This window comes from Dermacentor silvarum, chromosome 1, assembly GCF_013339745.2.
Source record: "Dermacentor silvarum isolate Dsil-2018 chromosome 1, BIME_Dsil_1.4, whole genome shotgun sequence".
Classification (NCBI taxonomy): Eukaryota; Metazoa; Arthropoda; class Arachnida; order Ixodida; family Ixodidae; genus Dermacentor; species Dermacentor silvarum.
The window spans coordinates 32,526,068-32,551,924 of record NC_051154.1 but is presented as its reverse complement, the minus strand read 5'-3'; the positions used below and the strand labels follow the sequence as shown (position 1 = coordinate 32,551,924).

The 25,857-nt window shown below is 45.9% G+C and overlaps 1 protein-coding gene across 1 annotated transcript in view; it reads right to left on the bottom strand.

The window, feature by feature from the left end:
- Positions 1-25,857, bottom strand: part of LOC125946210 (uncharacterized) — a 479,274-nt gene that overhangs the window by 144,241 nt on the left and 309,176 nt on the right. The window contains exon 4 of the mRNA XM_049668882.1: positions 12,559-14,022. Coding sequence (XP_049524839.1) covers positions 12,559-14,022 — 1,464 coding nt within the window. The remainder of the gene's footprint in view (positions 1-12,558; positions 14,023-25,857) is intronic.

The following is a 25,857-nucleotide window of genomic DNA, read 5'->3' as shown; positions in this document are numbered from 1 at the left end:
TCAATGATCTTTCTTCGAGGTGAATTGACGCACACAGATTACCATAAAGCAGGCTGTTGCTGCAAACAAATAACGCTATCTTCAGCTGTGCAACGTCAGAGTTCGGACAAGTTAGTATTGGTCTATACCGGTGCACGCCTTCAGTGCGTAGGACGTATGACAGATTAAGCAGAGGGTACTTACAACAAGATCAAACTACAGCGTTTGCGAGTATTAATCGGTTCTGAGTTGTCCGTCCCCTGACGCTAGACTTAGAAACTCAACCTAAAGGCACTCGCTGAATCAAATCAGCCTCGTCAACAGCAGATCATTGTCTACACTGCGCCTGAAAAGTGGGCTCTTGAGATATATGCATTTTTGCTGTGATCCAAATGCGAGAATGCCGCGAAGCATATCCACTGTACGCGCCTCCGTAAGTAATGTCCGACACTATATACACAAAGTAAATATTTCCTCTAAGCCAGTAAATTGTTTATAAGGAGGGTCCATAAAAGGTCCTCTTTATAAACAAGCGTCACTATAGCAGCAGATATCGGCCTGTAGCAGTAACACGTTTACCGAATGCCCAGCAAACTCTTGCGATTGCTTTGTGCAATCTACAGTACGCGCTATACGATGGTATATGCGGCTCTTTTGAGCTGCTTTGAGAGGTCACGGTACATAGCGCTTTGTGCACACGTCATACGCCTCTTCACCACAGCTGCGCATTGCATGAGTGGTGCGGCAAACGCTCCAGGGCGCAGTACCTCCACCAGCGGCCCCTTGACTTATTATCCTGCTCTGGCTCATTCGGGCCGGTCGAGTCACTCTTTAATTAGGAGTTCGGCGGCAAGCACCTATTCACTGGGACCCGAACTACGAATGCCATGACACGGGCGACGCGGGATTCTCCACCGCGGACTCGGCTGCGCGACCGATTTGAACTGAATTAGGGAAAAAATCGATGCCTGCTAGAGGGGCGTTCCGCCGCTCAGACAAAAAGAAAGATAGCGAGGCAGAGAAATGGCGCGCTAGAAAGTAAGTTCAGAGACGCCAGAAGTGCGGGGACAGAAACAAAGATTGCTGCAAAGCTGTCGATGTTGAGCAATCAAGCGCACTTGGAACCGAAAGAAGGAGAAAAGAAAAGCTGGAGGAGCGCACAGACTTTGAACAGCCGTCCTTTCAGAGGACGACACGGTCGATGAATGATATCGTATAGCAAAAGACATCAGATTTGTTTTCATTCAACGGGAGTAATATCAAGGAGCACCGAATACACGGGCATTTTAGCGCGATATACGTAAAATGGCAGCGACTGCGGCCAGTTTTAGAAACTGCTTCGGGCCTTGCATTTACCAGCTAAAGGGTTCAGTCACTGAGGAACAGCTCAGACAACTTAGAAACATTGTCACACTTCCATGAAATTACGATTTATTGTTAATTTTCTCGCTAGTTGTTCTCTTTTGTTTCTTGAGTATACTGAGTTTGATGTATGTTGTACTTATGGTCTGGAGTTAGATAGCAGTCGGTCGTCTGTTCGACTCCCAAAAGCTATCAGAAGCTTCTTTCATGATGTTTCGCTCGAGTAAAGACGTGCGACTCTAACACCCCTTGTCTAACTTATGCAGAAAGGCTCATTTCGGACTCTACAGTGGCGTCGGTTAACTTGTGAATTGATCTTTACAGGGGACAGAAAATTGTTAAGAACAGAGGAGGGGAAGCGCAAATTAGCTGCATGTCTCTGCTTGACAAAAGTTACCGTATATCGTAGACGAAACGAGCAAATTCTAGTAACCGCTGAACTGCACTGATCTGCTAAGGGCAGTCGGGCAGTTCAATTTGTAATTATTATCATTATTATTCTTTTCATCGCGTAATTTCAATGCACGAGCTACGCAGCGCGGAGAACATAAAACCCACAAAACACAACGAACGCAAACTAGCGCGCCTTCCTGGCCCCAAACCATTACTTGAACAAACAGGTAGGTTTGATTACAGGTAGGTAGGATTGTCCCCGCTACAATGTGGCAAGAAAAGTGCTCGCGACTGCGCTTGAAAAACTGGACAATCGCCCCCTCACAGAAGAAAAAGTTTTAGGACACTGGTCTAGACGGACTTCGGCACTCAAGGCCTTAAGGGCTCTGCTGAAGTTTTTAAGGGCTTGTGAATTGTGCGACCGGCTTTGAACGTTGTAGCGCGTAGGGTCGCGTTATTGCGCAAGTTTTCTTACTTTAACTTTTTTTTTTGGTTTTTCTTCGATCGCCTTTTATTCCCTTTGCCCCTTTCCCCAGTACAGGGTAGCAAGCCGGTATTCACACTGGCTAACCTCCTTGTCTTTCCTTCTTTCTCTCTCTCTCTCTCTAGGTTTGATTAGTGGCGTATTTTGTTTGTTTTGATCTCCTCTCTGTACCTATGCATGATTTAATAACGCAGACGCTGCGATCTTTCACGGAAGCGCATTCCTGAAAAATCGCTATGCAATTACAGTGGCCGTGCTATTTGATTTATTGCCTCCGGAAGGCGTCTTTGCTCCGGCTGCTTCTTCTTGCGCCAGCCCAAAAAGTAACCCTATCGTGCGATAGGACTGCCATCTTTTGCATCATCGTGATTGCTCCCCATCCGTACAAATAGCTGAACGTACGATGTTGTTTTAATTGGAAAGATTCTTATGAAACAGGGGCCACATTCACAAAGCTTTTCTTTCGTAAGCTCGCTTTGCCATTGGCTAGCCGCCTTCGCTAATGATATGTCTGGCATCTGGATTGGCTAAAATTCTTTCTTACGAAAAATTCTAGCGTAAGAAGTGTTTTGTGAATTTGGGCCCAGATTTCTGAATCGCCGTTTCCTTAGCCCACATAATGCAATCAGCCTTTAGGCAGAAGCAAGTAATTATTACATACCGCGAAAGCGCTCACCGACCATTCACTGCCGCCACAGGAAACGACAAATGCAAAAGAGACTGCTGTTTGTTCCAGATTGTGCGGTATCCTGTATGCCATTTCTTTACTTCGTGATCTATGCGCGAGAACACTGTTGTTCTCTTTGCTGTTCTTGGGCATTTCGCCGCTCGATGTCCAACTTTTTTTTACTTCAGATTTGCCGGCACGCTCGGCATGCCCGATGGTTTTTCTGCATGCTCGAACAAGCACATCCTCTCGTTCGCGTCACACTCCTTCCTTCTTCCGGCGGCGGTTCGCTTCTTCGCACGCTCCTTGTTGCAAAATAAAAAAGGCGACGCTTTTGAGGGAATAGCGTTCGCGTTGTCGGTTCAACGACTCGCGTTGTTCTCCCGGGCCATTAGGGTGGCAGTTGTCGCGAAAATTGTACGCGAAAGAAACAAAAGGAAGCGGTGGCACAAGGCTCCATGGAGAGATAGTTTCAAAGGCGTTCGGCTCGACGCCCTCACAGCGAGGCTCCGCCTAATGCTCGCAGGGAAAAGAGAATGGAAAATGAGCTGTACACAGAGTGGATTGTACGGCCTGGAGTAATCTACCAAGCAACCTATTTGGGCGAGCGCAGGTGTGAATGGCGTTGCTGCAATTTTTTTTCACCTCCTATTTTCATCATTACCTGTCTCTTAAGCTCAGAACACGCGAAATGAATGACGTCACGTGTACAGGCTGCAGCGACTGCTTACAGCAAAACAAACTTTTGTTAGCTGAAGTTATGCGCTGTTAAAAATAAGCTGTAAACAGAGAGAAAGATGAGATGAAAGATAAGGAGATTAACCACAATAAATACCCGGTTGAATATTGTGTACTTGGTTGAATATTCCGAGCATTTTGCTCGGAGAAAGGTAATGGGGATGCGGAGAGGGTAACTATTCGCGCATGCGCAGTGGCGGCGCCTGACACCCGTTCACAGTGCATCATACTGCTCCGCATCGTTTCTTTTTCTTTCTTCTTTGTTTTCTATAACACCAGTCGCTCTAAAGCTACTCGGCTTGACTTCGGTTGGCACCAGATTCCAAGAATTCTTTGTTCTATCCGTAGACAGCTGTCGAGTGAGTCCAACGTGGTGGAGTGCTCTGCTCTTAGCACATCGAAGTCAGAGCACACACGGAGAAGACGGAGAAGCGGCTCCGAACGACTGTTGTATGAAGAGGGAATGTCGAAGTGCTGATGTTCGATATTCCGCTTTTTTTAGAAACACTATTATTCCTAGCAATATTTCGTTACGTTTTTCCTCTCTTCGCTTTCTCTCTCTCTCTCGTTACGTTTAGCAAATATTTCAGGAACACATTTTTTTTCAATAAATTTGAACCTCAAGCTCCTAGATCTCCGATGCGCGTCCTGTTGCTCACTGGCAAGCAGTAAGCCAGTGGGCTGTGTGACGGAGCGCAGCGTATATCACCAAAAAACAATGCACAAAAATCAAGGACACTGGCTGCGACATTCTCAACCGCTCTCTAACCCAAATTTTATCTTGGGGCACAGAACAACTCGCAGGCTGATATTCTTGTTTAATGCCTTCGTTTGATGCCACTGACTTGACAACGTTTCAGTTGACGGCTTAACACATGAGGCAGTTCGTTATGCCTCGTATTGATTAGAAAAGCAGACGCGGTAGGCTCGTACACAACGCTAATCTAGCATTTTGGATTGCCAATATGCGTGACGGGAGCAGTGTTCCAAAAAATGACATATGCTGCCAAGACATAAGTGCTACACCGACGTTGATGTTTACGGACAGGAGAGTGGCTTCTTCTTCTTGTTTAATAAATGTGAAACATAAGAAATTTAGCTACATAGAGGACCGGCTATCCCCAAAATAATCGCTAAGAAAACAATAAGAAAATTAAAAAAATATAAAGAAAATAGAAAACACTGTCAAAAGTCTATAACAATGTCGTCAAACACTAGCAGAGCAAGTCCGTGGATTATGGAAAACGGAGAGAGAGAGAGAGAAAAAAAAAAAGAGGTTATAAAACTACATGAACAACACAAGCATGAAGAGTTCACCGCAACGAAGAGGAAATTTAAAAAAAATGTATACAAGCTACTATTCATAAACGTTTTTACCAAGTTATTGCTCACCAGAATATTCCGTAGAGCCTTGCGAGCTTATCTCTGTTGGGTTGGGGCCCGGACAGCTAGGTTCAATCACTTTTTGCTATAGGAAAATGGCACCTATCTAAAGTTTTTAGCAAATGATCTCACTAAGGCAGTGGTGGTACCACACCTCTTTCTGTAGTTGTGTGGCGTACACTTTGACGGCGCCATAGCGCACGATAGTGCTATCGGCATGCATTTCTATAGAAACCAAACACAGGAACCACTGCTAGGCTTTCGAAGAAAGCTTAATTCTTTCAGAACTTCGAGTAGTGCTTGTTGCTCCCTTTTAACAATCCTCGTCACTGCGTCATCTTTGATTTGTACAGTTTCTCAGAATATTACTGAGATTACCTTTCACATACATCACCAAGCGTGTTCGGAGGCCTCCTTCCCGTGACAAATGCATGCGAAAAAGCGCTGGAACCCCATATTTATACTGAACAACTACATCTTCAGCCTGTATAAAATAGACTGTTCTCATGCAGACGCACAAAAAATATTAGAAAGGTGTAGTCTGCCAAATCCAAATAACCGACGGACATCACAAGAAATCTTAGGATACACAAACTATTATTCGCCATACTAATTCATTATTCAAATTTGCTGCATCTTGTTTGTGATCTGCCAACTTCCACTGGTCCAGTTTTCACTACAGATACGGTCAGTTGTCCCGTTTGACTCTTTCTTGGTTGTGGACATTCGGCTTTCTCTAGATGGTAGCAGAATTTTTATCCTTTGGTGATAAGATAAAACTACATGTAACAATACAAATTCTTGGTATAAAAATTATGACGGACATCGAGCTATAGCGACATCTAGTTACCGAGATAAGAACAGAAAAGGAGTTTTTTTTTCCCCCAGAAAATTAGATGACATGACTGGCGAAACGCTCTTGCACCACTTAACGGATGACCGCGGCCCCTTTCAATCGACCTAACAACAGCTATACGCACCGAGACATGCCACACCCTATATAGTATAGCGCTTTACCACGCTCCAAGCTCTCATCCAGCTGCGCATGAACTCCAAGATCCTGAGGCTATATTAAAAAAAAAAAGTTCTTACGCCAAAAATGCTCGTCAACCAATCGTGATGCTGGACTTATTATTAGCAGATGCGGCGCCAGTCAACGGCAAAAAGCACTTACAAATGAAATGCTTTTAGAATGCTTTTAGCTGTTTTCGTCCCTCTGGGCAAGAAAAAGCACGGCTTGTAATTCCTTCTTCATTTCCTGTCGCCGAAGTTTCCATGTCCTCCATTCCCCTTTATGTTTGTCTCACGCGCCGCAACGCGCTCCACAACGGCTGCCTTGCTATTGTATTGCTACTTAAGCCTAACGACGCAGCAGGTTTAGACGTCCATTTCTAGAGATATAGATATATTAGCCCCGCAGGCGCAAGTTGGAATCAGCTAGTGCAAGACAGGGTAATGGAGGTCGCAGGAAGGGGACCTTGGTCCTGGAGTGAACCGAAACATAGGCTGATGATGATGATGATGATATTATCCCCCCGGTTCAAGATTGGCTGAAGCGTATTAATTTTACCATATATTCATATTCGTTTTGTTCATTTTATGACCAGTACGTCGTCGTGCCAACACGATGGTCATTTCGGTCTGCGCTAGCGACATTTAGCACGATTTCCAGCCGCCCACAAGCATATCGCTGGTTCTCGCCGAGGTGCATTGTGCAAAAGTTTCCGCAGACACTCAATGTTCTCTTTAGCTCTCTACAATTATTGATCCCATCGCTACAATTCGAAACACAGCAACACCGTTCTGGTGGCGCCAAGTGTTCAAGCTTTAGGTGGCGACGCCTATACAGCGTGTATTTCTTTTTATTTTCCTTTTTTCTTTTCGACCATACATATTTTTTCATAAATGGTAATGAGCTCAGCGAACCAGGTGTTTTTGTAGACGAGTTCCTAGGCGAGGTGGACATACTTTGCCGCTAATAACCTGGGCTTCAGGGCCCGAATTCACAAAAACTTTTTACGCTAGAATTGTTCGGAAGAAAGAATTTCAGCCAATCCGGATGCGAGACATATCATTATCTAAGGCGGCCGACCAATGACAAAGACCACTTACGAAAGAATAGCTTTGTGAATCTGGCCCCAGAAGACTAATCAACAAAAATTTGCTACTTAGCTTTTTTATTAGTGCCTTAGAGTGCTTAAATGGCGAATTGGAAGGCAGTCACACTTTAATGCACCCTTATATTTTTTAAATCTTGGAAGTCGCACCTAATTTGAGATATTTATTATCAAGTTTCAACGGTAAATCCAGGCAATATCAAAACCGAGTGCATCGGGAGCGGGGAAAAGGCGCTTTCATATCAGACGGAAACGCCCCGTGACGACAAGCGTGAGGAAGTTAATTTCAAACTGAACGTTTCAGCCAGCCGCAGCAGCTACTGATACAGCACGCTTTGCCAGGCAAGCATGTGAGGCTATGCGTCGGGGCAGAATTTGCCGCGACATGCTATCATTCAAACTTCAGCCCACACTTCTTTACGGGGCCTGAAGTGCAGGGGGACGCGCTCAGTCTCTATATTCCCTCGACTGAGCTTTTGAATTTCTTGATAAATATCTCGAATTAAGTGTCATTTTCAAGATTTAAAAAAATAGGCGTGCATCAAAATGATGACTGCCTCCTAATTAGCCATTTAGTCAACTGTCCCCAAGGTATAGCACCAAAAACGTTTGAAATTTTGTTAACTAGACTTCTGGGCCCGAATTCACAAAAACTTCTTACGCTAGAATTTTGCGTAAGAAACAATTTTAACCAATCCAGACGCCAGACATATCATTAGAAAAGGCAGGTAGCCAATGGCAAAGCGAACTTACGACAGAAAAGATTTGTGAATCGGGTCCCTGAAGCTCACGTTATTAGCGGCAAAGTATGTCTACCTCGCCTAGGAGCATCTTTGTAAAAAACACCCTGTTCGTAGCGCTCATTACTTTTTTATGTATAACAAAAACCTGTATGGTCTAAAATAAAGGAAGAAAAATAAACACACCCGGTATATGTTATGAGACGACGGCTGTGTCACAACAGACGCGACCACATGCGAGTTATCACGATCCTTCTTACAAGCTTCTTGCCACTCATCTGTGCCCACTAGAGGCCACCAATGTAGTGCACGAGCAGTCTTTCTTCAGTTAATGCCTATTTGAGAACCATAGGTCTTACGTACCAGGTTCCACTGTTTCGCAACGCAGCATGTTCTGTACTGACCAACGCTTCCTTTCCTTCCTCCATAATTAAACTAGCTTATGTCTGCCCTGCGGGTGAATAGTCAGTAGTGCCCTGACATAAGAGACGCAACAGCGGCAAATATCCCAGCCTGAAGAGAATTTTACTCTGGCTTTTTTTCGGCAGTTAAGAAATCCACGGCACGTGTGACGCAACAATATATACGGCGTGGGTGCATGGAAATCCATGTGCTTTATAATTCTTTCTTTTTTAGCTATACTCTATATCCACTTACATTTTACCACAAAAAAAAAAGAAATTGAAAATATGGTTTCAATGGCTGCCCTTTCTACCCTCTTTAAGCGTTCTTCCCTTTTTTTTCCCCCTTTCCTGCGGCAACAGCGGAGACAGTCGATGAGAAGCGTCGAAGCGGGGCCAGACAGAGCGAGTGCATGCGAAGCGATCGCGCACCGAAACTGCCGAGCTTCCACAGAGGCAGGGCAAAGAAAAACAAGATCACTGAGACGGCGGTTAAGGGCCCCCGAGGGGCGTTCTCGAGCGAGGTTTTACAAAGCCTCCATCGTGCCGATCATGGTTTTGCGAGATGCGCATAAAAATCAATACGCCCCTCGAATCTGCGAGCAGAGCGCGCGCAACCAGGCATGCAGCGACGTAGCTTAAGCGAGAGCACCGGGAAAATAAGAAGAAAAAGAATGTCTCGTTGCAACGTTGCCGGCGGCGTTGCGCGTACAATGACAGAACCGCTTAAAGGAATCTGTGCCTTCATTCTCGGGGAGAAAAGCAAGCTGAAACTCGACGGCCCGTTTACCGCGCATTCGTTTACTCGGCGAATGTTTCTTTTCTTTCTTCTTTCTTTTTTTGCCCCTGTTCTAATGTAACCTGTTTTACTGCGGAATAAAGGCCTGAGATTTTATTCCTCGTGTGGGAGTCGACGTGACCACTCGCGCTCAACGACGGAATGAGATAAGCGCGTAAAATCAGGCATAAAAGGTTGATCTAAACAAGGGTCATCAAAAGTGGTGACGCCTGCGGGTTCCTTCTTGAGGACTTGCCTTCATTACAGACTGAGAGCAGCTGCTTCGATTGCAGCTCCACTCGAGTCGAGCTGCAATGCGGGCGCATGCGGGCTAGTTTAGGCTATTTTTTTAATGCGACGCATTTCTTGGCGAACACTTGCCACTTTGAGAGTATCCGTCCGTCCGTCCGTCCATCCATCCATCCGCCTACGTCTTGGTGCTCTCATGGTCGTTTCGTTTACTTGGTATGTACCCAAATTGGCATAATATGACAAGAGTGAATGACGAACACAAATGATAGGTCATGACATGAATGTCATGACATGCGTGTCATGTAGGTCATGAAGCAACCGCCTACGTCTTGGTGCTCTCATGGTCGTTGCGTTAACTTGGTTGGCTTCTCGCACACTGTTTGGCCTAACATCGATTCCCACAAGGCGTGGGATCTGTCGGCTTTCTTCTTTCTTTCTTTATTATTTTTTTTTTTTTTGCTTGGCACATGCCACTCCTGAGTTTCTTGCTAATGGCCCCTCTGATGGACCAAGCCCCATATGCAACAGGGTTCGTACTTTGTAACAATCGATCACTATCATTTCCCATTCTTTTCACCGTTCTCAATTGGCTCAGACGCTGAGCACCGTCGCTGTCGCCGAGATCGGTCACTCGGCGCGACGGATGATAAGAAATAAAAAAAAAATGGAAAATGAAATGGATCGTCACAGTACACGGCCTTCAGGTGTGCTTCTCTTGCAAGAGAATTTAACCATGAAAGTCGTGCTGCAGCGTCTATGCTGTCGCTGGACAGCTGCGGCTGGCTTCCTTTCTGAGCATGAACACAACTGGCGCAGGCACACGCGAGTTATCAAGGCCGCTTTCACAAATGTCTCGCAAATCGTTGCTATTAGACAAACTTGGCCGTTTTTTTTTTTATTGTCCACGCTGTGAAGATGTTCAGCAGATGAGTTTGAAAAATATATGCATGCTACCCACCACTGGCTTGGTTGCTACCTTTGTCAGTTCAATTCCTAGATATTCAGCTTAAGGAGACTGTCTCTGACACTTCCAAGGAGAAGGACATCATGCGCTAAAGTAGCCGGCTTAACATGTTCGTCGTAGAGGAGGAAGAGATTTTTTTTTTAATGTTTCATCACCATCGGGGTAAATTCCGCAGCAAAGGCTTCCTTCTTTCTCTGGTCTGGCTTGCCTTTAGTAAAGCCGAGATATAGATACAGCGGTATTTGACTTACGTGGCTTAAAATTCTGCTTAGACGGCTCCGCATAAAGGCAAGTATTCAACGTTTGCTCACTCACTGACATCAATGTGCACCAAGTGTACTTAAATATGTAATTACCTAATAATAGTCGCACTTCCGCAGATTTTGATTAGTATTTTATGAAGGCCATGATGGCTCAGAAGCTTTTGGAGATCCTAAGTATTTGTGTATATTTCGAATTTCGGAAAACACGGCAGACAACAGCGTATTTTTATTTCTCGTTTTTCTTCCTGCAGTAACGAATCAATTTCTTTTTCTTAACAGTGTCGCTCTGTTCCTTAGCAACTGTGGCCATGTTCGTGTGGCGGAGGGGTTGATGGTCCCGCTCGTAAGGGACACCGAATGATAACGACCTACGAGCGTATGTGCGTCCTGCTGACGTGTTTCACGTATCAAAACACAAGCAGTTCAGGACGGGCGGCACTGCGTCTGTGTCTTGGCCAGAGTTACTGACGCGAGTCCGCACGCACTTTTGTTGTGGGCAGCCTCAGCCAGGTGATAGAAGAGGATCATGCAGCCCGAAAGGCGCTGCCAACCGAGCCGCTGCTCTAGTCGCAATGGGGAACTAGCGCTGGCCTGGGAGTTCTATATGAGGCAGTTTGAGCTGTGTAACGAAAATTTGCTGACACCCCGGTAGGGTGACTTCGAAAGTTCGATAATAAGGCAAGCGAGCGCTGACCTCTCAGCCATTCAGCTCTTCATGACAGTAGGGAGCGGCAAATATAGTGAAGTTAAATTCTTGCGCCGAAAGATAGCACACGCGATTACGAGTGTCGTCTGCTCAGTTGTTCTTTCATTTTGAGACAACCCATTCCAACAATGTATATTTTGCAGCAGATTCTTTCATAACTTCATGCAGACTAGTAAAAAATATAAAAGAAAAAAAGGGCCAGGGGGCAAATCCACAAAGGTTTTGTTCGTAAATGCTGTTTGCCTTCTCTAATATTATGCCTAACACCACTACTTGCTGGTATTTCCTTTTACGAATTAAATTCAGCGTAAGAACTTTTTTTGGTGAATACCGACCCATGGAGATCCAGAAAGCTTCCCTTTCGTAAGAACATTTTGTCATTGGCAGGTAATCTTCGCTAGTGATATGTTTGTTGTGATGATGAAATAATACAATTAGCTAAGTACCTCATTGTATTACTTCATCATTACTCGTCATTCTCATGTACTGCCTTCTGTCTATTCATTTCCCGTTTGCCCCAGTGTAGCAGGCCATAGACGCGCTCCTCCTGACTACCCCTTCCGCTTTCGTCTCATTGAATTTTCTCAGCTCTCTCCTTACGACGATTGCATGACGCAATTAATTATTCTGACGAACAACTTCGGCGTTCGAAGTCTTTTGCGAACACATCCCTTTTTACTAGTTTCATTAGAACACACGTCGCGTGGAATGTCAACGTGCGGGAACAAGCAAGCCTAATGACAAAAGCCTTTCTAGAATGTTATATGCGCCATTAATATGGCATGGATGCTTTCTGATCATTTCAGCAAGCTGTATCAACACCACCTAGATAGCACAATCACTCCGTTCCATGACGTCCTGCTAGCTGGCCCGACTGCCATAGAATCTAATGGGGATGCTCACGAGTAAGCAACAGTGATTTCGACGTCATCAGTGTCGTCACACCAGCCTTGGCAATGGAAATTTCGGGCCAGGTAGTATGACGTCATGGATCAGAGGGAACAGGCCTTGTGCTATCTAGGTGGTGTTGGCTGTATTCACTACCAGTTTGCAAACACCATAACCGCTGCGCCTCAGGCTCCAATTGGCTAAAACGTTCTTGCATTAGAACCGCTCGTAAGAGCAGATGCCAACCAATCGTATTATTGGATATGCTACTATAGGGAAGGTGGTCGGCAAATGGCTCTTACGAACAAAAATAATTATGAATTGGCGCCGGATTTTATAGCGTTGAATAAAGCTAACGCGACCGTTATAGATAGCTGGCATTGTAACGGTCCAGCACCGAAGGCTACTCAGCGCAAGTCGCGATGAAAGCGGGAAAAGCTTACTCTTTCCTGCGTCTTGTCTTCGTCAGGCGCCGTAGTGAGGACTCCAGGGCTGCGCTGTCGTCCAGATGGCGGTGGGCCGTCTGGCGACGGAGCCAGCTCGTCGGGTGGCTCCTTCTTGCGGGCCGAGCCCCGGTGTGTCTGGCCCGGCCTCGAGTCCTGCAGGCGACGCAGTATGTTGGATCGCGTCGCGTGACTTTCTTCTTGGAGTGGCTTGACGGGCGGCGCGGCGGGCGCCACCGAGGATGCCGCGGCGGGAACGGCGCCGGCTGCTGCTGCGGAATTGGACGCCCCAGGAGCGGCGGTCTGGAGGACCGCGGCTGCGGCAGCCGCGGCGTTCTGAGCGCCTGCGAAGGCGGCCTCGACGAGCGAGACCTGCACGGCGCTCAGGTCGGCCTCAGCCAGGTCGCAGGGAGTGGCGCCGCGCAAGCTGGCAGTGTGGATGCGAGCGCCGGCCTCGAGCAGCAGGCGCAGGCAGGGCCATGACGGCTGCGGCTGACAGGCGGCCAGGTGCAGCGGCGTCACGCCGTTCTTGTCGCGGGGACTGGCGGCGGCGCCGTACTTGAGCAACAGCCGCGCCGCCGCCGTGCGGCCCAGGGCGGCGGCCAGGAACAGCGGCGGCAGGCTGTAGAGGAAGTCGCGCGTATACTCTTCTTCGAAGGTGATTTCCCGGCCGTCGGGCGAGTGGCGAACGACGCGCAGCGAGGCTGCCAGCTCGGGACGCAGCGGCACGTACTTGCGGCGTCGCAGCTCGGGTGACGGCGCCTGCTCGGGGCTGTGGCCCGCGGTGCGCGGGCTGAGCGTGGCGCGGCGCAGCGAGCCGCTGGCCTCGGAGGCAGCCGAGCTTCCGCGGCGCAGGCTGCCCAAAGGCACGCCGGCCTCGTTGGGCTCGACGCCGTACTTGAGCAAGAGGCCGACCACGTCGAGCGCTTGATGTTCGACGGCCAGGTGCAGTGCGGATGCGAACACGGCCGGCACGGGCTCCAGGTCCGTGGAGACCGAGTCACCGCGACCGAAGCGGTCGATGAGCGTCTGGCTTTTACGCAGCAGGATCTCCATGTCTTGGCTGGCCGAGCCGGCGCTGCTCTTGTCCAGCAAGCTTCCGTGCAGGTTGACCGAGAAGCGGCCGTGGTGCAGCTCCAGGAGGCGGCGCGTGGCGGCCACATCGTTGGCGCGGATGGCGCGCTCCAGCTGCTCGGCCTCGAGCGTCAGGTCGTTGATGGAGGAGCCCAGGCTGCTGCCCGTCGTGGCGGCCGTCAGAGAGTGACAGGAGGCGCTGAGCGGCAGGCTGCCGCCCCCGCTCGGTGGCAGGTGGTCCTCGCTCGGGGGCGGCGTCGGCGTCGACTGCACGGCCACCAGCGGCGCCGGCGAGCGCCCCGTCGGCAGGGACGCCGACGCTGCGCACGCCGCCGCCGCCGCTCCACCGCCGCTGCCGCCGCCGCTCGGCTCACCGGTTTCAGGGTACAGCTTCACATGCAAAGAACGAAAACGTCACCATATTTGCCCCGGGATGGTACGTCTCAGCGACACGACCTAACCGGGAATCCCTTTTCTGAGGACGGGCGCTCACAATACTTGCGCAAGGGCACTTTCCGATTAGCTGGCGTTTGAGCGCCGTCAATTGTCACAGCAAACACGGCGATAGTGAGGCGACAGCCAATCGAATCAAAAATAGGACTTATATAAGTTTTGTGAATGTGGGCCATCGGCCTGGAGGAGGAGGAGGAAAGAGAAAGGCAGAAGGCAGGGAGGTTAACCAGAACAACGTCCGGTTGGGTACCCTACACCGGGGGAATGGGAAAAGGGAACACAAAGATGACAGGGAAAGAGAGGAGGGAAGGAAAGAAGGGAAATTAGAGGTGAGTTCGCTGACGCGTCGGCCATCGGCCTGCATTCACAAAGCAGCTCGTATGCTACTGAGGCTCATAAAAACATGCACCGGCCAATCGCCATAGCACCCATGATATTAGCGGATGGGAATGAAACGCATTTCTTACCAACCGGGGCCCGGTATTCAGGAAGCAATTCGTACGCAGAAGCAAATGGTATTCGACGTTTGGGAAATACGCAATCGTGGTCTGGAAGCAGGGCAGGACATCATCTTTAAGCAGCTTCCGGGTTATTGTGGCATCGTCGGCAACGACTTTGCTTACAAAGCTACCCAGTCTGCTCACGAAGACACTCGGACGTTTCCAATTACTTTGGTGAGGACGGATGCTGCCAGAGAACTTCATCTGCTCGCCCGCAAAAAGATGTAAGTTTTCCGTTCTACGAGTGTCTCCAATTGCCGGCTGCATAGCCTGCGCCCTCGCTACGGCTACAAGTGCCATCTATAGCCTCTCTCGCGGGGAAGCAACATTGCTGTATCAATTATGGCTGGGAGTGGCGTTTACGAACGCTTACTCCTACCGTATGGGAATGGCCGATAGCCTGACGTGGGATGCGTGCAGGTGCAAGGAAACCATTGAGCACCTGCTGTGTACCTGTCCTCGGTAGGATGTCCATAACGCCTCTCTCTCCGGACAACTTTAAACCGGCTGGACACGAAACCTTTTTCTGAGTCAGATACTCGGACCGCGCTAACATCCGTCGCTGGCACAAAAACCTATTCGTGCACTGGTGCACTTCTTGAAGACCACTGACCTAAGAGAAATAGACAAATAGTTTATTTTGTGCTCTTAAGTTACAGAACAAACGGAGTGAGAAAAAAAGATGTTCCTTAGACAGCTTGACAAAGCTCTCACCCCCCGATAACCGAAACAGCAGTGCAATCAGTACAAACATTAACACAAGAAAATTACAAAACAAAACGAATGGCTGCATTACTGGCCGCCATCACGCGGAAGCATGAAATGGTCAGCACTCGGGATAAGCAAGAGACGTTCAGAGTATTGGTGAAAAAAAAAATCAGGGCAGAGATTGATACGACCGGATCCGTTACAGGCATATGTAGCAGTACAAGGTAGATAGAAAAGGTTTGAGGAAGAGAAAAAAATTTTAAAGAGATGTACACAAAAATGCTAGAATGAAAAGCTTGTATAGCATACCTGAGTAACTCAAGCAGGCTAGGTGACTGTCACCGCCCGTTTCAAAGGATATGCCAATAAATGATCATCATCATCATGCTCCTGGCGATTGGTACAGTCAATGCTCTGCTCGTAACCAATTACGAAGAGTTAAAAGGAATGAAAACTGAGATAATTAGTTATCGGACCTCGGGTCATTACAGTTCCCTGAAAGTGAAATAATGCTCACATAATACTTCCCGAAAAAGCCTTCCTTGTACGTAGAATAATACAGGCATAAAATATATAATTCCCACGAAAGCGTAGGATTTGTACGAATAACCCCAGTAATAGCCTTGGAGACACCATTAATTCACTCAGCATATATCGCAAGCGACTCGTGAAAGATTTTCTAAAAAAAAAAAAAAAAGGTTTTTTTTAACATCACAGGATCCTAAGGGAAGCACCTGATAAATTTTGAAGGTATCTCAACCGATCAGCCAAACCTTGGTCAGCGGCACAACTTGAAATGCAACCTCCCACTGAAAGTTTTAATCACTACTGTTACATCAGTTTTCACTTGTAGGTAACGGTACAGTACCGAACATAAGATCGTCAATGAATTGACAGCAAATGTCCAAATTTCTGAGCAAGGGGTGTTTAATGTTTATAATAAATGGAGAGGCAAAGAAAAACCCGGGGCCGGACGGTATTCCTAATGAAGTTTTGCACCAGTACGCCGCATGGAACTCGGAATACTTGACTATTATATTTTGCTCCTCCCTTAGCAGTATTTTTTCCAGGGCATGGAAACGAGCAAAGGTAGTACATATCCTCAAAAGTGACCTTAAATTTTTTTTTAACAAATGGTCGACCAATCTCGCTCACCAGTACCTGTTCAAAGCAGATTCAACACATTATATCGAAACATCTCTTGACTTACATGAACGCACATGGGTTGTTATCTAATTGTCAGCACGAGCATTCGGAAAGGTCCGTCAAATGCATCTCAACTTATCGAATTAGTTCCCTACCTTTTAGAAGTTGTAAAGTTCCGCAGCCAAACGGACATAATTTTTTATGGATTTCGCAAAAGTATTCGATAAGGTTTCTCACAAAAAATATTAATGAAAAGAGAAAGTATGTTTCTAAATTCGAAGCCTAGAAAGTGGTTCTCTTCTTATTTTCATGCTCGCGAGCAATACGTCCAGGTAGGCGAAAAACAGTGAAGAATTTCGTATGTGTCATCTGGGGTACTTCACGGCGATGTACTCGGGCACCCCCCCTTTCATTTCCTATATTTATTAATCCTCTTCCGAACAGCACAGACGTACCAGTAATACTTTTTTTGCAGATGATTGCATTTTATACAGTAAAATGGAAACCCAAATGACAAGAAGTGTTAAACTGTAACTTGCAGAAAAATATAATGGTGCCGGAAGTGGCAAATGAAACTAAACCGAGTTAAGACAGTAGTTATGACTGTTTACAGAAAGAAAACACTCCTAGACTACCCCTAGAGTGCTAATAATTATGAGCCAAAGAAAACTTCCAAACAGAAGTTCTGGGGTCGGTTATTTACCCCTGATCTCCGATGGAATGACCGTGTATAGATTATACGTATATGTACTAAAACAACGCGTTGTGAAGCCCCAGACGTAAGTTATTTCTTGCGAAACAAAACATCAAAAGCCTAGCCTCCAAAACGCTAGTTAGTCTAATAATTGAGTACACGAAGATTGTCTGTTATCCGTAAACAGGAACTAATATGTCGAAAATTTAAAGAAACTCCAGCGTCTTGCTGTGAGCTTCATCTATAACAAATGCCACCGCTCTGACTCCCCTTACCTGTTTTTGGTAAGGGCTGATCTTTCTTCCTTACAATACACAAAAGGCTAAAGTACCTCCTATCTTACTGTTGATAATCATGTCTGTATAAGCTGTACCAACTATATTGAGCTTCATCGCAATGGAGCTTCTAGACACCGCCATTCAATGTTCTTCCCTGTTCCTCCTGCCCGCACTGATTGCATTAAGTTAGGTTTTTTTTTTCCCCCAGAACTATCAATGAGTGAAATTTCTTCTCCGATGTTGCTGTATCATCCACATCATTTGACGAAATTATAAAATAGCGTTAGTCGCATTCTTGTATGTGACAAATAGGTATGAAATGCCATTGCGAAGTGTTTCTTGGCACAGCCGTCATTGCGTCGCCATTGCGTCGTTTATCTTGGTTTTTGGCACTGCTGCTGCTGTTTATTTTCTACTCAGTTTTTGGTGCATAAATACCTATATTATGGTTCTTTTTATTATGTCTTTGTTTTTCTGACGCACGCATTGTTAGCTAACTAGAAATAGATTCCATTTTGAGCTGATACGATTCTTGGTGTGTCTGTCAATGTCATGTATAATTATCCACTCCTGTAATATCCCTGTACAGGGCCAGGCAGTATTCGTAAATAAATAAAAGTAAATGCACTGAGAAACAGGCCACTCGGCAATCCGGTATTCCTCCGCGGCGTGGGTATTGTGACGCAACTACCTGTGCCATTTATTTGCTCTGCTCCTAGTTGTACGCCTCTGGAGTATATTGCGCCCTGCCTGGCACAGAACAACACGGATTAGAAACCAGCCGTAACACACGAGAGGCTAAATGAAGAAGACGACGGGACTAGTTTCACCAGCTAGTACGTGCCAGTATATCCCAAGGATCTACATCTACATCTACATCTAGTGCAATCGCCTTCTTCATCTGGTCTCTCGGGTGTTACCGCTGGTTTTTTATCCGTTTTACAATGTACCAACTAGTCCAGTTCACCGCTTTGCCACAAAACAAAACGTTCGCCTTGGTGCCTAATAGACACGATAGTTGCTGCACCAAGAAAAATCTAATCCCACTTCGGCTGTACGATAGAGCGCATAATCTAGTTCTCCCCAATAGGAACCAGTGAATTACTTATAATATATTGCGAATATTTAGCCCGACCATCCGTATTCATATGCATAAGGAATGCAGAAGTGCTATCATCATTCATGCAAGCACTTAAGCGATTTGAATCAAACTGAATTAAATTTAAAAGGCCCTAAAGAGGCCCGCTTTCCCCTCTTTCTGTATAAAAAGAAACACATATATTCTGTACTTTTCGGGCTGTGATGTCACGCTGCAAGGCCGAAAGGCCATGTATTTGAATGCGGGATGCGGGCGATGCCTAGCGTCGACGTTTTCCCAAAGGATGCTTACCAATGGGCACTTCAGCCTTGTGTCATTGCGTCATAGGCTGAACGCGAGGTGCTTCATTTATCTAACAGGCGTTCCAAAATCTGTGCCCGAGAATGTACGAAATAAAAGAATAATTAAACGCCACTGAAGCATACACTGAAACAGAGGCTCACAAATTTATGTATGCTTAACCAACTAGCCCACTGTTGTAGTTTCCATAACAGGTGTTGCCAGGATCTGCCGAAATGCCTTCCAATGAACAGAGAAAAGAGGTTGACCACAGAACCAACTGGTTTCTCGAGGGCAAAAAAAAACGAGAAAAAAAAAAACGCTACGCGCAGTTTGACAGCACTATCGCAAAAAAAAAGAGAAGAAAGAAAGAAGGACAGAACGAAAGAAACAAATAAAGAAAGAAAGAAAGAAAGAAAGAAAGAAAGAAAGAAAGAAGAAAGAAAGAAAGAAAGAAAGAACCTGAAAATAAATAAACACACGCGGTGGCTGAAGTTAAGTATCATTATGCCGTCCAGTCATGCCGAAGATTTCGTCATACAACAGTGATGCTCTCCCTCCACAGAGAATAATTCCGTGACGTGTGGAGAGCCCTTTCGCTGCGTATATGCTCAATAGGTAATGTAGCGACAGATAGCAAATCTGCGCGCTATCTGCCAGCCGCTCTCAACATGGCTTGCACCACCTCATTTTTCATGCGTTGTGGAGGCCTTCTGCGCAAAACGTTGGAGTGCGCGCAGACTCCTCCACATCCCAAGTAACTCATAGGCTTGTGCAATTCGATCTTGGCGGCGCCATAAGATAAAAAACGCAAGCCACTAGGCAATCTTTCGCAATCCTGCGAATGCAATCGTTGCGCAATTGCTTCGGGCGCTGAATGAACTTATGGCTGTGTTACTTAACCCAATGCCTGTGTTATTGATAATTTTCATCGAGCACAATTTGCACACTCCCGCCATTATGAAGGAAAGAGGAGAGAAATTTTGTGGCGTGACAACCAGCAACAATTATTCACACTTCGACACAGCTTATGTTTGGTTCCTGTCAAAACGTACCTTGACATTACAAGAAACTTCGTTGCATTTTACAAGACCTCAAGAGAGCATTTTACAAGAGAGCATGAAAAAAAAAAAAAACTGTCAGCCCTTCCACTGGGGTGGAGATGGAAGACCAGCGAAGCTGTATTATGGTGGGAATTATGTATTTCCAATTATGACTATTAGGATGTGATGGTGTAATTGGTTATCTGAACTATTAAAGAATGAGAAATATATATGATCCGGTGGTTTTCATTTATTTAGTGACCACAGGGACCATGGCCTTATGGTCGCTACGGTACATCGCCATAGGGTATACGGCAAAGGTTTGCACGTTCTTCATAAACACGTCACCAACGCCGCGTGCGTTCCGTGCGAACGCGGGCAAAACGCCGCAACCGCCGACAACAGTTGAGCGCGTTGGTTGTTTGACCGCACACAGCCGCTGTCAAAAGCGCTGGCTACGTGACGGAACGGCTAAACGCTTAACCCGCCGTGGTTGCTCAGTGGCTATGGTGTTGGGCTGGTGAGCGCAAGGTCACGGGATCGAATCTCGGCCACGGCGGCTGCATTTCGATTGGGGCAAAATGCGAAAACACCCGTGTACTTAGATTTCATCAGCATCACCAGCCTATATTTATGTCCACTGCAGGATGGAGGCCTCTCCCTGCGATCTCCAATTACCCCTGTCTTGCGCTAGCTGATTCCAATTTGCGCCTGCGAATTTCCTAACTTCATCCCTCCATCTAGTTTTCTGCCGTCCTCGACTGCGCTTCCCTTCTTTTGGTAACTAGAATATCGCCTCTCCCCGTTTGTTCTCTGATCCATACCACTCTCTTCCTGCCTTTAACGTTAGATTTAACATTTTTCGTTCCATCGCTCTTTGTGCGGTCCTTAACTTGTTCTCGAGCTTCTTTGTTAACCTCCAAGTTTTTGCCCCATATGTTAGCACCGGTAGGATGGAATGATTGCACACTTTTCTTTTCAACGGCAGCGGTAATCTCCCAGTCAGGATTTGGTAATGCCTGCCGTATGCACTCCAGCCCAATTTTATGCTTCTATGAATTTCTTTCTCATGATCAGGGTCCCCTGTGAGTAATTCACCTAGATAAACGTACTCCTTTACAGACTCTAGAGGCTGACTGGTGATCCTGGATTCTTGTTCCCTTGATAGGCTATTGAACATTATCTTTGTCTTCTGCATAACAATCTTCAACCCCACTCTTACACTTTCTCGGTTAAGGTCTTCAATCATTTGCTGTAATTCGTCCCATTGTTGCTGAACAGGGCAATGTCATCTGCAAACCGAATGTTGCTGAGATATTCGCCGTTGATTCTCACTCCTAAGCCTTCCCAGTCTAAGAGCTTGAATACTTGTTCTAAGCATGCAGTGAATAGCATTGGAGAGATCGTGTCTCCTTGCCTGACCCCTTTCTTCATAGGTAACTTTCTACTTTTCTTGTGAAGAACCAATAAGGTTGCTGTGCCGTCCTTGTAGATATTTGCCAATATATTCACGTATGCATACTGTACTCCTTGGTTACGTAATGCCTCTATGACTGCTGGTATCTCTACTGAATCAAATGCTTTTTTCATAATCTGTGAAAGCCATTTAGAGAGGTTGATTGTACTCCACAGATTTCTCTATTACCTGGTTGATGACATGGATATAATCCATCGTAGAATATCCCTTCCGGCCTGAAGCCAGCTTGTTCTCTTGGTTGGCTGAAGTCAAGTGTTGCCCTGATTCTATTTAGGTGCACGTTAAAGAACCCCAGGTGGTCGAAATTATTCCGGAGTCCCTAACTACGACATGCCTCATAATCAGATCGTGGTTTTAGCACGTAAATCCCCATTATGTATGTATGTAATGTGGAACGGCTAAACGCCGTTGTCGACACTGTTAGGGGAGAGGCAGCTGAGAGCCCAGATAGAGTCGGCGGCACGCACACGCACAGTCTAGGGTGCCTCGATGCCCTCCTCGCCCACCGCTCCCCTTCCACTCGGAAGTCGCGTTTGCTCTCCGCCGTGCGTTCGCTCCCCGTGAAAGTGGGCGTCCCTCCCCCTCACGCGCTTTCACTCGCACATACAGCATACGGCCAATGAGAGTTTTTTTTCTATTGCCGGACGCCACCATCGAAGAGTGAGCCCTTAACAGCTTCGCTGTTAAATTTTAAAAAGAACAATTAGCTCTTTATTGGACGAACTTGTGCCCATAAAAACAAGTGACATTCAAAGCACAACGACAGCCTCGAGTACAATAGTCGGTGTACAAATCTAGTCTACGGGTCAAGTGCGTTGGCTAGTTATACATGACCCATCGTGCATTCCAGCGTAATCGCTGGTGCTCGCGTGCCAGAATGTGCAGCATTATTCGCTTCGCGCACGGAATCTGATTAGACAAGATTCTTTCTTATTTATTTTTTTTATTTATTAGTTACCTGCATCGCCCCGTAGGGCATTACAGCAGGGAGGTTATAGACTTAACTAAATACAAGAACAAATAATTACAATGCGTGGAAAAAAGCATCATTTTCTTTGATGCATACAATGCGCGATGGCAAACTGTTACAATCTCGAACAGTTCTAACAAAAAAAGAATAACGGAAAACGTCACCCCTACAAGAAAATTCCCTGACCTTCAAACAGTGGCCCAGTCGCTTAGATATGTAGTGTGGTGCCTGGATATATTGTTCGCGGTTTATGCCTGTTTTAGAATAATAAATATCGTGGAAAAATTTTAATCTGATATGCCTTCTACGATCCTTCAGCTCTTGCCATTTAAGTTTATGTTTGCGTTCTGTCATGCTAAGCTGCCGACTATAGTTACCAAGAACAAATCTAACTGCCCTATTCTGGATTTTTTCTAATTTATTTATAAGCTCAGATGTGTGTGGGTCCCAACAAACACATCCATATTCAAGTATTGAACGTACATGACTGAAATACAGCTGCGTTTTTAAGTTACTCGGTAAATGACTAAAATTGTGCCGCAAGAATCCCAAAACTGATGCTGCCTTATTTAGAATACAGTTAACATGCTTGTTTCAACGTAAATCAGAAGTAAAAAAGACGCCTAGATATTTAAATTCCTTGCTTATGTTTAGAGTAAAATCATGAATTCTGTACCTATACGGATGATTAGCTCGTTTTCTTGTGAAGGTGACGTGAACAGTCTTATTTATATTTAATGACATATCTCAACGCACACACCAGTCTGCTATAGTATTTAAGTCAACTTGTAGGATTTGTGAATCGGAAATGGAATCTACGAGCCTGTAAACAACACAATCAACGGCAAACATCCTGAATGAAGACTGTATACCAATTGAAATATCATTAATGTACAACAAAAACAATAGTGGCCCCAACACTGAGCCTTGGGGAACTCCCGACGTAACTGATGCATATTGTGAAGATATACCGCTCAGAACAACAGCCTGTTTCCGCAATGACAAATATTCAGCAATCCACGCTATTATTTGACCATCCAAGTTATAAGCTTTTAATTTTGAGATTAGGAGACTGTGTGCGACTACATCAAATGCTTTACGGAAGTCTAAGAAAACGCAGTCCACAACTTGTTGCTTATCATTTGCCGAGGCTAAATCGTGTATAAACTCTACCAACTTTGTATTGCAAGATAAACCACGCCTGAAACCATGTTGGCTGGGGTTAGGAGATTATGTTTAGTTAAATGGGCCATAACGCAAGTGTATATTACGTGCTCCATAATTTTGCAGGTAATACTAGTTAAGGAAACTGGCCTATAGTTCTGAACGGAGTTCCGCACACCACTCTTATGTATGGGCACGACTTGCGCCAATTTCCAAACATCAGGCATGTCTATTTCACTGAGGGACTTCTGGAACAATCGGGTGAAATAAAAGCGTAACGCGTCCGGACAATTCCTTATGATAGGGGCAGGAATGTCATCAGGGCCGCATGCCTTAGCCTGGTTCACATCTTTTAATAATTTACGGATACCATCGACACAAAAGGAGACTTCCGGAATGCGGTCTGTTTCAGCAGGTAATTCAAAACAGACAGTAGATGAGCTAGACGGCAAAAACACAGATGAAAAATAACGGCTAAAAATTTCAACTTTAGACTCATTATCATGAATAATTGTTTCATCATTTTTTAAAGCAGGTATAGATCTGTTGTCCTTGCCATTATGCTTCACATACATCCAAAATTCTTTGGTATCCCTGACAAAACTTTCACCTAGATTAAAAAAGTACAAGTCCCTAGCAATGTCAGACTTTTGTCTAAATTCAATTTTTATTGCTTTCAGCAAGGCCAAATGGCTATAGAATCGACAATAAATTCAGATTCGCTATAGAATCATCAATAACTATCAATCAATAAATTCAAATTCGCTCTAGAATCGACAATAACATTCAGGAAAGTTCCGATACATGTAAGCGTGCACTGCGCCGAGCGATAACATTGTAATAGTGGTTAGCCAGTGAAACATTCATGAGCCATTTCTTTTATTTATTTTCAATAAAGTTTTTACTCACTCACCCCACTTTGTGAAGGTGGATGACCAGCGAAGCTGTTTAGCACACGACACAGAGGTGACACAGAATTTTGAACAAAGGTGAGAACATATTTATAGTCCTTATTGGTGGTCATCACAACGATAGGTACATACGCACATACATTCGCGTATCACCTCTGTTATTAAATCTGTCCGTCCCGTAAGCCAATGAATGGCTCATACCCCCGTGAACGCGGCTTCCACATTACGACGACAGAAGAGAATTTCTACGCTAGAATGATGAGCGGCAACGGAGCCATCTGTGGAAGACGACGACGAACGCGTGAGCAGTGGCACGAGCGCGTTCGCGTGGTTGCACCGAGGGGCGCCTACGAGCAGCTGTGGAGGGGGACGACGGTCAAATTCCCGCCGCTGCTCTCTGCGTCGTTCATCGCAAATACGTTTGAGCAGATGTCATTTCAAGGACACAGGTGGCAGCTACAGCGCGCTTCGATGCGAGGGAAACAGGGAAACGATGCGAGGGAAACGCTCTCTCTTGTGGAGGAGAGTGTCTGCTCGCGGACGATGGATTTGCCCTAGCCATATATAGCTTCGCTGTAAAACGGTCACCGTAATAAGATGAACATGTCAATAGCAAAGAGCACTTACCAACGAAAATCTTTGTGAATTCGGCCCCAGATAGCTTTTCTCACAAATAGGTTTCATAACGTTAAAAGGACTAAACGAAATTCCCCAAACTATTATAGAAAGAGAGACACACAAAGTGGAGGAAAGGCAAGGAGGTCGACAAGCAGCACGTCCAGTTTCTACCCCACGCAGGAGGAAAGGGGGTTAAGGGATGAAAAATATCATATGTGAGCCCGGGCTCATCTTACTGACCTAACCGTGAAGGCGAAGGCTGATTTTATAATCTTTATTTCAATAAAAAATGACGCAAAAGAAGATAAGTGCACCTTTGTTGAAGTAATAAAGAGCCATTACACGCTTGCACTTACAAATACTGATTACGGGATAGTCTTTTACCTTTTATATTTCGTTGATTGCTCCGAATGCGCCAGTATGAAACCCCATTGCGTAAGCAGGGTTCCAATTCAAGGTTCCAAGGAGAGGTTCCGCAAGAATTCTCCAAGGTAGGAGCGGATAATATATCCCAGATTAGGTGAGTGCGCACTAAAAACAAAACAAGAAATGTCGGCTTTTCTATCTTTCAAAATAAGTGAGAATATTTAACACAGAAAAAGACAGAGATACCATTACACGATTCGGACAAGCTGAACCCATCAGCACCACGTGCTACACCCATCTGTGACGCGCAGTCATGCATGCCACGCCATAGGCTGATCGAGTTTCAGCAATGAGCACGTAGCACGTATCTTCGCGACCAGCAGCGCGGCTTCGGTCATTCCGCCTCGATTTTTGTGATCTGCACAACTCTTGATTGAAGCTCGCGCTACATACGAAGGCGCTGCACGATTGAAGTTCTGGCGCTGTGATCATTAATGTAATGTGACGCACAGCTGGTGT